Source organism: Sinocyclocheilus grahami, unplaced genomic scaffold (genome assembly GCF_001515645.1).
Source record: "Sinocyclocheilus grahami isolate Dianchi unplaced genomic scaffold, SAMN03320097.WGS_v1.1 scaffold460.1, whole genome shotgun sequence".
Taxonomy (NCBI): Eukaryota; Metazoa; Chordata; class Actinopteri; order Cypriniformes; family Cyprinidae; genus Sinocyclocheilus; species Sinocyclocheilus grahami.
In genome coordinates this window covers 813,526-827,091 of record NW_015505639.1, presented here as the reverse complement: position 1 = coordinate 827,091, position 13,566 = coordinate 813,526, and the positions used below count along the sequence as shown (strand labels likewise).

The following is a 13,566-nucleotide window of genomic DNA, read 5'->3' as shown; positions in this document are numbered from 1 at the left end:
TTATCAGTTTGAGCCCGATTGAGAAGCAGAGGATATTATTGAAGAGGATCGTGCAGAAACTGTGCAAGCATGGCTTTTAATGGTAGGCCTGTTTTTTGTTTGTTGATGTCTCATACTTTTAGATACACTGTTATTTGTAAATGCTACTGCTTCTGTTAGCTTTTAACATACGGTTTTAATACAGTACGGCAACTGCATGCGCGTCCGTGTTTAACGCTTCTCACAGCTATGTGAAAATAAGTGTATAATTGGAACAGTTCATTGTTGGAGCTGAGCTGAATGAGAGCGAGAGAGAGAGCGAGAGAGAGAGCGAGAGAGAGAGCGAGAGAGAGAGCGAGAGAGAGAGCGAGAGAGAGAGCGAGAGAGAGAGCGAGAGAGAGAGCGAGAGAGAGAGCGAGAGAGAGAGCGAGAGAGAGAGCGAGAGAGAGAGCGAGAGAGAGAGCGAGAGAGAGAGCGAGAGAGAGAGCGAGAGAGAGAGCGAGAGAGAGAGCGAGAGAGAGAGAGAGATGCAGAGCGTATGCAGAGCAGGGGATGCGAGGAACAGTATTAAGAACCGCTGCTTTAGAAAATTGATTCTGAAACTTGTGAATCCATTCGAATCGTTAGAAGACAGAATTGCGATTCATATATGAATAGATTTTTACGTGCACTTCTTAGTTTTCTCTTCCTCTTCTCTAAAGCAGCACAGCATGGCCTCAAGGGCAGGGTTTATCTGGGTTTGTTACGTCACAAACCCGGGAAGTAACTCGTTGTAGTCCCTACCAGCCGTTTTTGTAGGCATTAAACTGCCAGAATTTTAAAAAGACGATATCTCCGTTTGCATTGAACTTTCAGCTTCGTAACTTTGCAGATATTGTTTATGCTCAAACAGCAACATTAGACACTAACTAACATTAAAAAATGTGAAATCACAATGAACCACCCCTTTAACTTAAATATTTATAAATGATTGTAGTATCTGATTTACTTTTTAAAATTATAATTAACCTTTATTATTATTATTATTTATTATAATTTAATTACAAAATAATAAATAAAATAAAAGAATGATTTTCTCATCATATTTGTCTTCTTTTCCAGCACAATTTAATTATTATCAACATTTTTTTTAAATCAAGATAAATTAATTTGCATAGTATTTGACTTTGTCTATTGACAATTTGTCTGTAACTTATCTCAATTTAAAAAAATGAATAAATAATAAACAATAATGACTTTGTTTTAGTATTTTTGTCTTGTTTTCGAGTACAAATATATAACTCTTACATCAAGATACATTACATTGAGAAGACTTCATATCTTAAGTTATTTTGCTTTTTTAATAAATGTATGTTGATTTAAGAATGTTTAGATATTATATTAAGTCTTTTTTTCTGTAAAGTTCTAAAAAGGTGTGAAGTAAATTTTTCTAACCACACTGAAAGATTTGTTTCTCACTAAATTCTGTCATTTTGTTTTATCTTGATTTAAGAATGTTTAGAAGCAAAATACTAAAGAAAATCATTTTGTGCAGTTTTGGCCCGTTGCTGATGGCAGATGTCCTACCTTGTGAAGACGTGTACGGTTCGGTGTAATGGCCGTTAAAGTGCATCTGAGGTGGCATCATGTAGGGTTGCGGTTTTGGCTGCATCATAAGACAAAACAAAAGCAGCATTATTCAGCTAGACATATTAACTCTGTCCCAAACCTGGAGAGCTGCCCATCTAGACTTTGTATTTGAAGATATACAAGTGCACACACAACATCAAGCATTGGTTCAAAGATAGAAAGCATTAAAAGTCCAATTAAAAGCTTTTTTGTTTTATGTTTTTTATGCTTATGGATACGGTTAAGGTTAAGGTTACATTTTAGTTAGGATGCTGCCTTAAAAGGGAGCTGCCTAGTATGTAGAGAGCAAGGTTTTGGAACAGAGCTACAGTAAATCACATGAGATCATGCAGAGCCGACAAACTCCAGAAACGTACTACAGAACAAGCTCCATAGCAAAACTGTTGTATAGTCATTGAATAACTGGCATAATGCTGACCAGAGACATTCTCGTCGAGGACCGTCGCCTCACTGTGTTTACAGGAGCGGGCTGTGTTTGTCTGTAATAAAACACAAAACAATAAAACACATCTGTGAAATAAACCAGAGAGTAATAAACGTCAATGTTTTATTCGTCACATGCACTGTGACACTACAGTACAAACTCAGCGGTTTGCATTTTGCACTGCATTCAAACTTTCATGACAACTCACAGACACATTCTATATATCTATATCTATCTCTCTCTCTCTATACATATATATATATAAATAATATATATATAAAACATAATATTTATAAAAGATTATAGCATTTGATTTGCAGCTGACTACAGTTAGTCCAGATTAAAAACAAATAAAATAAAATACTTAATGATCTAAAATAAACAAAGAAAAGTTGTTTTAAATTGTAATAATATTTCACAATATAACTATTTTTACTGTAATTTTGGTCAAATAAATGCAGCCTTGGTGAGCAGAAGAGACTTCTTTCAAAAATATGTGCATTGTCGCATTGACATTATGAAAATAGGGTGCATTTTACCCACATTATCAATATTTAACTAATCTATGATGCTGTAATGGGGAATTATTGTAAAGTTAAATATTTATTTTTTTTAAAAGTAGTATTTGATTTACTGTCTATAAATTATCTTGATAAAATAAAATTGTAATGATCCAAAAAGGGCTGCATTTTATTTAGGAAAATTGTTTTTTTTTTAAATTACATTTGCGGTATAATATGACCCGAGCATGTTGTCATGCCATTCCTTAAAGAGTTATCAGGAGTTTTCTGTCACTCTGTAGCCCATGAGAAGCTCTGAGCAGTAAAGCATTTATTTGATTTACTGTCTATAAATTATCTTGATAAAATAAAATTGTAATGATCCAAAAAGGGCTGCATTTTATTTAGGAAAATTTTTTTTTTTTTTAATTACATTTGCGGTATAATATGACCCGAGCATGTTGTCATGCCATTCCTTAAAGAGTTATCAGGAGTTTTCTGTCACTCTGTAGCCCATGAGAAGCTCTGAGCAGTAAAGCATCGATGCCCTTGTGCAGTCAGGCTCACCCCTTGTCAGCAGGAACAGAGGGACGAGAGAGGTTTGGAAAACGAGGAAAAGAAAGAGAGAGAATGGACCTCTGGGAGCCCTCAGAGTTTGGGCCGTCAGACAGCTCTCTGGAGACAGTAAACGGATAGCGGTGAAGGAGGAGACACAAAACTACAGACGCACTGATGAAGCAGCCAATGATTTTAATCAGCAAATTACTGATTCAACTAACAAAATCAGCAATTTTGTTTTGTTTTTACATACTTTTTTTCAGTAAGGATACATTAAATTGATCAAAGGTAACACATATAATATTGCAAAAAAAATTGTATTTAAAATAAATGCTGATCTTTTGAGCTTTCTATTCATAAGACACGTTTCCACAGAAGTATGAAGTAAAATATCAGTTTTTAACAATTATATGAAATGTCTAGAATGATTTCTGGAGGATCATGTGACACTGAATGATCACTTTGATCACGGAAATAAATTACATATTAAAATATGTTCATATAGAAAATAGTTATTTGAAATTGTAATAATATTTAATTGTTTTTACTGTATTTTTGATCAAATAAATGCAGCCTTGGTGAGAAGAGAAAAACACGAAATAATCTTACAGATCCCAAACTTTTGTTAGAATTATTTGCTAAATTATGAAAAGTTTTCTTTTTTATTGTGCATATAATGTATTCCTGTTACACATCCAAGCACAAGATCCAATCCACTAATGACTGAATGTTTAGTCACAACATTAAACATTTTTTTTAGGGGAAATAAAAGACAAATGACCAGCATCTGTAAGTGTCTATAGATCTGTTCATATTGTATTGGCCAAAATGAGTGCAATTCTAACAAAAACACACGACAGAAAACACACACATAAACTTACAGACTGCTGTTGTTAATTTTATAAAACTTGTGCCTCGCCAGCCACATTCTGCATACGTATTTGGACGTCTCCATGTCCTCCTGAAACAGAGCCAGAACATTTTTACTGAATCAAATCAGGCCAGAACATTGACTCGTGTGTTTCAAGGCCAAAATGAGTGGCGTTCTTTGGAGGCTAGCTACAAATCTATTCACTAATATGAATGGACATACACACTAGGGATGTGCGGGTCTAATCGACTAAACGGTACAGCTCCAACTAGTCGACACTGAAAACAATAGTCGATTACACGACAGAAAAAACTAAACAAAAACATGAATTACCGTACCGTCATTTTAACATTGCATTTAAAACATTTTAAATAACAAGTTAAAATAATACTTTATTTTTAAAAGTTTATCTGGACAGAAACTACATTTTTACCTCAGACCTCACATGCGTTTTCTTCGTGTCAGTCATTTTAAATAACAAGTTAAAATAATACTTTATTTTTAAAAGTTTAAAAGTTTATCTGGACAGAAACTACATTTTTACCTACATTTAACAATAACTCTACTGGAGCGATGCGTAATCATAAATACAGGCACGTAGGAGTTAGCGTAGAGGCTGGCCAAAGCCAGCAAATGTCAATCACGCCATTCACTACAACCTGCGATCCCGTCCGCACCGTCTATTCCTCTAACGAAGACCCACTTCGGTGGTGGTGCGGGATGTCCAGGCGCTTTCTGAAACTCTATCGGCTTGCTTTTCATTATCTCTGCGTGCCTGCGACTTCAGTTCCTGCAGAGTAGATTTTTTCAAGTGCAGGAATTTAAGTTAAAATAAAACGTTTGAAAAATAATACATTATTTTTAAAAGATTATCTGGACGGAAACATTTTTACCCCAGACCTCACATGCGTTTTCTTCGTGTCAGTTGCGGCGAGTTAAAAACAAAAAAATGACCATGCGAAAGATGAGAAGGTGTGGGATTATTTTGAATTAGAAGGAAACGGAAAAGTTGTGTGTAAACTGTGTAATGTCAAACTGTCTAACAATAACTCTACTGGAGCGATGCGTAATCATAAATACAGGCACGTAGGAGTTAGCGTAGAGGCTGGCCAAAGCCAGCAAATGTCAATCACGCCATTCACTACAACCTGCGATCCCGTCCGCACCGTCTATTCCTCTAACGAAGACCCACTTCGGTGGTGGTGCGGGATGTCCAGGCGCTTTCTGAAACTCTATCGGCTTGCTTTTCATTATCTCTGCGTGCCTGCGACTTCAGTTCCTGCAGAGTAGATTTTTTCAAGTGCAGGAATTTTATTTTTAATCGCCTCAGGACCCGTCTTTCAACAGACCACGTTGATAATTTCACTGAACAAATAAGGCATGGTCTGAGTAAGTAAAATGGGCATTGTTGCATTTTGTTTTTAGACGATATAGCCTACACTAATATGTTTTTAAAGGCCGTTTTAATGCTATTTCTTGATAAACCTTCCTATTGTTTTTGACTTATGTTTTAATATGTTGGCTAACGTTATATGAAGATGAAGAATTCTTTCAGGCTATTGATTGATTTTCCATTGTTCTGCATTTCCCCAGCTCATTTGAATAAATAAGCTATGCTTTGGCCGACGTTGAGTGTATACTCTTCTTTTTTTTTCTTTTTAACGACCGCCTAAAATTAAATGATGATAACGCGAGGCAAGTTTGTGGCAAGCGGAATTCATTGAGGGATCTGACAATGCGATTCATAGATTACGTATTTCAAATATAGGCTATTATATATGCTGCACGCACAGAGGTTTTTTTTGTCTTACCATCTTTTGGGGGTTTCTTGCTTTTAGACTAGTTGGATACAAAACTTTAGTTTAAACGTCAGTCAAATTAGTCGTTGCGCACATCCCTAATACACACAGGCATATGTGATAGCATAACTCTAGGTTAACTTCAGTCTTTTGGCTATTTTAGGAAGAGAAAAGCATCTGAAGCATCTGACTTACGGTCTGGAACTGGATTGTGTCTTCTTTGTTGGCAAGCTCCAGGGCAAAGAAAGACTTATTATGAGTCATATTATTTATGTCATTCCACCTGCAGAAACAATTAAGAGCTCGAGTCAGACACATGACGGCAAAACACAACCTAAAAACACGATACACTGGACGATAAACAGCCTTTTGAAGACGAGGGCAAGTCTTTAGACAATATCTATATTGATTATTCTTGCTCTGAGGAAGGGTGATTTTTTGCCCAATAGGAGGAAACAAAATTTCAATAAGTAAAATACAGAAATAAATCTATTTACAATCATCCATGCTTTTTTTTCAAAGTTTTGCACACTTTGTTTCACTATATTAACACAAGAATAATCATATTAATTTAAACGCTGCAATATAAAACATTGTGATTAGTAGTGATATTACCTATATAATATTTTTATTAAAACATTGTAATATGCCATGCAGAGACTCCCTTAAACATTGCTGACTGATGAAAATGTCTTTAGGAAATGTAATAGCCAAATGAATATCACTTGGGATTGCTAAACATCAAAAATGTGTCAATTTATTTTATATATCTCACCAGCTTTAATGAATGAATGCAAAAAACACACAAAAAGATGAATGCACACATACCGAAACATGAGAGGTGCTTTCCCATTTTTGTGCTTGACAAAAATCCCATCCAGACAAGAGCCGATAATCACATCTGCGCTCTGAGAATCCTGTTTAGACACAAGGAAAAAATCTTAAAGGGGTCATATGATGCTTTTTTAAAGATCATTATTTTGTGTATTTGGTGTAACAGAATATGTTGACATGCTTTAATGTTCAAAAAACACATTATTTTTCAAATACTGTACATTATTGTAGGTCCTCTATGCCCCGCCTCTCTCAAACGCTTCGTTTTCTACAAAGCCCCTCCTTCCGACAAGCGCAGTCTGCTCTGATTGGCCAGCTGACCCAGTGCATTGTGATTGGCCGAACACCGCAAGCACTCGTCGGAAATGTAACGCCCCTTACCATAATCACCAGCTTCATCTTTCAAAATAAATGTAAAGACAGAGCCCAAAAGGGGAACAGAGTCGCGTGACAGACACAGTGATGAAGCTAGTCTCTCTCACTCTCGCACGCGCACAAGCACACGTACACACACGCACACACACACACACACACACACGATGCGCAAAACTCCGCATTTGAACAGTCAATAGCAAATACTTAAACTAATAACAAAACAGTAGCTGATTCAGAAGCGCCAGATTGTCATAGCAAAGTCAGAATGACCTCCTCTCCTAGGTTCACGAAACGGTCGTCCATAAAATGCATTGCTGTTCTGTTGTAAGTAATCTTAAAGATTCCTAAATGCATCTACTTTCGGAAGGCCAAATAAAGTGCTTTTGCTTTCTCCTAGAAACACACAGCGTCTCTCTGACACGCTGCTTCAACACTAACTGCGGTTACTGAAACCACGCCTTCTTTCTTTGCGTGCACATTTGGGCGGCATTATGCTAATATTTCCACATAGTGAGGTAGATATGTGGGGGCGTGTTAGAACGAGCCGTTTTAGGGGGGCGTGGCAGAGTCTTAACTTTGATAAAGAATATCTCTTTGGTTTTGAGACTTTAGTCTTTGCAACTTCAGGGATCTTATCTATGCACAATCAGCTTGTAACACTCCAAAGAGAAAGGAAAACATGAAAACGTATCATATGACCCCTTTAAAATGAAGTATCGTGAAATAATTATTCATTTAAAAGGCTCTCAGTGTCTTAAAATAATTAATAATTCAGTAACGAATCCTCTCCAGTGAATGGGTGCCACCAGAATGAGAGTCCAAACAACTTCAAACCATTGTTTCTGGCCAAAATAGTCGATAATCCATAATAACACGTCCTCCATAGAAAAAGTCCATCCCCTGTTGTCTCTCACATCAAAAGAGCTGTTTTGGACGGTAAATGGTGCATATTTCTCTCCTGATTCAGGCCAGATGACTTTTTCAATAGAAAAAGGACTGGATTTGTTGCTACAAACATGCAGCTTTTGTCTTCTCCAGATGTTAACTGATGGACTGGAGTGGTGTGGATTACTGTGATGTTTTTATCAGCTGTTTGGATTCTCATTCTGACGGCACCCATTCACTGCAGAGGTTCCATTGCTGAGCAAGTGATGGAATGTTACATTTCATTCAAATCTGATGAAGATGACTTATGCAAAATGCATCACAGGAATCTATTATAAGGTAAACTGAATACTTTAAAACTAAACTCTCATAAATATATCCCTGTGCATAGATATTTTAGGTGCATGCATTTCTCACTTTCACACTGTCAAAGCAGTCGTGTGCACTCTTGCACGATGAGCTTGCACCCATGAAAAGGAACTTGAATTACACAAAGAACAGCTTTTCTTTGCTGCTTTACCTTCGCTTGGACACTCTCCCCACCGTACCCCTCCATCTTCTCCACCTCCTGCATGTAGAGTAACTCCGCCTCCGGTACGGACAGACCTCTGGGAAACAGAAAACACACACACAGCTTCGACTTGAGACACTACAGCACAAAGGTCACATTCAACAATGCACTTGTCATCTGATGTCATTATCAGACTCATCTGTGCTGATTCTTCCTCATGCTTATCGTGCATTACTCGAACAAACAAAATTCTTTAAAAATCCTACAATGTGATTTTCTGGATTTTTTTTTCTCATTTTGTCTCTCATAGTTGAGGTATACCTATGATGAAAATTACAGGCCTCTCTCATCTTTTTAAGTGGGAGAACTTGCACAATTGGTGGCTGACTAAATACTTTTTTGCCCCACTGTATATATATTTCTTCCAAGACACTAAAAAGTCGTTTCATCTGCATGATGTGCCATACGAAGAACTATATTATGTAAAGTATAGATTGTTGTAAGAAATAACTTTTAATGTACCTTCTGTTCACGCTGCAAAAAAGTGATGTTCTTCCTCAGAATGTTTGTCTTATTTTCCAATACAAACTTACAAATGTTTCTTAAAGAAAACTGAAGCACTGAGAAGCAAAGAAAGCTGAGACACTGAGAGAAAAATGTCTTGCTTTCTGAGAAATTCATCAAAATGTATGAATAAAACAAGAACAAATATCTGCCAATGTGAAGAACAATCAACTTAATTCAAAGGAAAAACATGTTTTCATACAACATTGACAGACATTTGCTCTTATTTTATGCATAATCTCATTTAATTGTGTTCAGTTTTTCAGAAAACAAGACATTGATTTAAGGCTGTTTAGATACTTGTATTGGAAAATAAAGACAAACATACTGAGTAAATATTCATTTTTGCAGTGCATGCAACATTTAATGCCATGACTAAAAATGTAATACTTTTTTACTCTGATTTAAGACCTTTATTTGTGGTAGGGAGTGAAATAAGACTTTAAAAGAGCCGCAGAAACGCTGATCAATACATTTTTTAATCAACTATTCAAATCTAACAGCATTTTGTTACTAAGGTTTAAAATAGAGCTGAAATTAGCCCTTCTTTCATAATGCATTATATAAAAACATGCCTTTTTTAGAAATATTAGGCCTAAAGGCCAAATAAAACATCGCGATTTAGATCATTTAGATTTTATATCAGCAACAAAACGTGGAAAATATTTCAAAATATATATCCCAGCCTTAACGTGTGCCGAGCATATTTAAACCTCATCTGAAAGACTTTCTAAAACAGAACTTTTGCAGGAAAGCCAAGAGCATTTATTGTTGCCTTGTGTCCAAAGCTGAAAGTCTGTTCATAATTCACGTAAGGGGTTTGACAGCTGCCTTTGAAATCCTCTAACAGGAACCATCCGAACACATCTGATAATCATGAAGCTCACATAAACAGCGGCTAACAGTCTTTCAGCCTTTTCCAAATGGGAAAACTAGCACATTTCAGAAATGACTACAGCCTCTCACCGGTAGTTCTGATAGAGCATGGAGACTTTCTGGGTGGCCTCTTCCACAACCCTCTCGTCCTGTATCCATGGCTGAGAAAAGCAGAGAAACAGAGTTGAAATAACAGACTTATGACATATCCTGCAGCCTTTAAACCTAAAACAGACAATAAAATGTTCAATAATTACTTACCATTGGAAAAAGCACAATTTTTTGAAGGAATTCCTGGGAGTCATATCGATTGAAGTCTCCAAGGTCAGCTAAAAACCAACAGACAAACTATGTTTAGCGTGAGATTAAAAAAGCCTCCAAATAAAACAATGACATTGATTCCTCAAAGGAAGACCCATGGGGTGATATTTTAGTGTTTTTATTTTTTACTAGATGCACTATATGCATATAAACACATTATCCGAAGATGCACATGATGCATTCAAATCTCTAATCCATATTTTATGCATTTTATTGTGCAAACTATTTTATTAATTTCATTTTTTTAATTTAAATTATATAATTATTTTTATTGTATTTAACAAATTAGTTTATTTATTATTTTTATTTTACCAATTTATTTATTTTTTACAAATTGTTATTTTTTTATTTTGCAAAACAATGTATGTATTTATTTTTATTTTATTTTACAAACGTATTTTTTTATTTATTTAACAAATAATTGTATTTGTTTTTATTTTTATTTATTTTATTTGTTTTTACATTGATTTAATGAGTTTGATGTTGGGTTTAAAATATAAAACGTGAGATGACACTCCTGCAAAATCATCTACAGCATTTATAGAAATCGCACATCTAAATTTAGAAAAGCTGAGAGACTTTTTGTTATGGAAGGAATCGATTTAGCCTTTGTAACTGTAGTAGCTCAAAATTAACAGCACGTCTAATCAGCACGTTAGAAATGTTAACAGCTATGCCGACAATCCGAAACATTACCATCGCGTGAAGCCTCCTTACACAGCAATGCTGGTGCACAAAAATAACTCCCGCTGAACGTCTAGCCTCATCGAAACAACACAAACCATGCGGAGACAAAGGCCTGTTGACAGTGCAAATACAAGAAATATTTTTTTTGATCTGGTTGCGACAGTGAGTGACGTCAGTTCCTCTGCTTTGCTAACAGCAGTCCAGTAACTGGTGCTGCCAGATATATCTTTGCCAGCAGCGTACGAGATTCTCGAGCCTGGCAGCACAGCTTGATAAATGATGCTCTGCTTTTCTAGACTTGCAGCCTGTAGAAATACAAAACCGTACCTTCATGGAGTATCTGAACCAGACACTGGCTGAACGTTATTTTAAGAATGTTAAAGCAAATGTTCTCTTGCAACATCAACTTATAACTGCGTCTCAAAACACCTTCCACATAATGTTAAGAGATTTGAGAGTGGAGGGGAAAATTGTCATTGAATGCTGACTTGAATATGCGTATTGGAACAAATTTCATGATTTGATTCAATTTCGAATCACAAGCTTGTAATTCAATTCTACTTTATTCAATAATGATTCAGTCAGTATCGATTCATAATAAATAGATTCATTTGATTCGTCAGTTGGTAGATTACAATAATATTAAAGTGATGTGTACAATTTAAACAGTGGCTACTAAAACACTAATTTATTCAAACATAAAATATTGAACGTAAAAAATTAACAACTGATTTATACACAATACTTAATTTACATTATATACAATATTATTTTAATTATTTACATTGCACAGGCAGTTTTTATAGACATTTAAACAGTGACTGTCATAAAAAAATGACAGTTTTCATAGAGGATTTATTCAAACAAACATACATAGATATTAAAGAACAGGTTAAAAAGTAAAAGAAATATAATATATAATATAGCACATATTTAGCAAAATGCTCCTCTCTACAGTTATTTTTGGTTTTTAAAAATCAATATCCGTTTATTGAATTAAGAAAAAATCAAGAAATTAATATTTTCAATCCAGCACATTTTAGTATTTTTTTTTCCTTTTTAAAGGGGTCATCGGATGCAAAATTCACTTTTACATTTTAAAAAATGTCTCTTGGCAGTATGTGTACACAACCACCCTATAATGATAAATATCCCCCCAGTGTTTTTTTTTTTTTTTTTAATCTCTATAAATCCAAACCCCTTTCTCATATCAAGCCGTTCACAGATTCTTGGCAGAATGATGTAGTTCTGCACAGGCCCCTCCCACGATTGTTGATTGACAGTGGCGTCAGTCTTTGGTTTTATCACAGACCCGCCCTGAGTGACTGTCATCAGTCCACCATTGCTTCGACACCGGAGCAGAAGTAGACAAGAATGTCTCCTAAGCGATTGAGGTTTTCTGTTGTTGGATGTAATAATGAACATGGCAATCGTCATTTACTCCCGACATCTGAGCTGCTGAATACGCAGTGGATTACCTTTGTTTTTGAAGAGAATGCGCCCCCAGATCTACCTAAATGCGTCTGTTTGCGCAAATCATTCGTGATCCAGCTTCACCTCCAGAAGAAGTGAGTATAAGTTTTTTTTTTTATGAATCTTTGCAAATCGCCTTTCCTAATAATGTGCTAGTTAGCAAGTTTCATGACGAATGCTCGGAAGAGAGGGGCGGGGTCAGCAAAGCTCATTAGCATTTAAAGAGACATGCAAGGAAATGGGTTGCTGTAAACAGAGCTGATTTTGACAGGGTAAAAATGGTGTTGTTTTACACTACCATTGAGAAATTTTAACCAAACTATGTTACAGACTTTTCATTAAGACCCTAAAGAATCATATCAACTTGTGGAAAATGGACATCCCTTTAAAGGGTTAGTTCACCCAAAAATGAAAATTCTGTCATTAATTACTCACCCTCGTGTTGTTCGAAACCCGTAAGACTGTCGTTCATCTTCGGAACACAATTTAAGATATTTTTGATGAAATATGAGGGCTATCTGACCCTCCCATAGACAGCAAGGTAACTACCACGTGCAAGGTCCAGAAAAGTACCAAGATGATCGACAAGTAGTCCGTGTGACATCAATGGTTCAACTGTAAAGTTACGAAGCTACGAGAATACTTTTTTGCTCGTGTCATGATACTGTCGTGAACGCGGGTCCACAAGTGACGAGTGAAAATGTGGAATAAAGTTGTTATTTTTGTTTTCTTTGTGCAAAAAAGTATTCTCGTAGCTTCGTAACTTTACAGTTGAACCATTGATGTCACACGGACTACTTGTCGATCATCTTGGTACTTTTCTGGACCTTGCACATGGTAGTTACCTTGCTGTCTATGGGAGGGTCAGATAGCCCTCATATTTCATCAAAAATATCTTAAATTGTGTTCCGAAGATGAACGACAGTCTTACGGGTTTCGAACAACACGAGGGTGAGTAATTAATGACAGAATTTTCATTTTTGGGTGAACTAACCCTTTAAAGGGATGTCCATTTTCCACAAGTTGATATGATTCTTTAGGGTCTTAATGAAAAGTCTGTAACATAGTTTGGTTAAAATTTCTCAATGGTAGTGTAAAACAACACCATTTTTACCCTGTCAAAATCAGCTCTGTTTACAGCAACCCATTTCCTTGCATGTCTCTTTAAATGCTAATGAGCTTTGCTGACCCCGCCCCTCTCTTCCGAGCATTCGTCATGAAACTTGCTAACTAGCACATTATTAGGAAAGGCGATTTGCAAAGATTCATAAAAAAAAAAA

General features: G+C 35.8%; 1 protein-coding gene across 1 annotated transcript in view; it reads right to left on the bottom strand.

Annotated features, from left to right (window-relative positions):
• The window catches only part of ptpn21 (protein tyrosine phosphatase non-receptor type 21), a 65,053-nt gene that overhangs the window by 39,548 nt on the left and 11,939 nt on the right, over positions 1–13,566 (bottom strand). The window contains exons 5-13 of the mRNA XM_016234913.1: positions 10,067–10,134; positions 9,896–9,966; positions 8,375–8,462; positions 6,589–6,677; positions 5,956–6,043; positions 3,972–4,051; positions 3,100–3,207; positions 2,027–2,087; positions 1,546–1,624 (exon numbers count right to left, since the gene is read on the bottom strand). Of these exons, the coding sequence (XP_016090399.1) occupies positions 1,546–1,624; positions 2,027–2,087; positions 3,100–3,207; positions 3,972–4,051; positions 5,956–6,043; positions 6,589–6,677; positions 8,375–8,462; positions 9,896–9,966; positions 10,067–10,134 (732 nt within the window). The remainder of the gene's footprint in view (positions 1–1,545; positions 1,625–2,026; positions 2,088–3,099; positions 3,208–3,971; positions 4,052–5,955; positions 6,044–6,588; positions 6,678–8,374; positions 8,463–9,895; positions 9,967–10,066; positions 10,135–13,566) is intronic.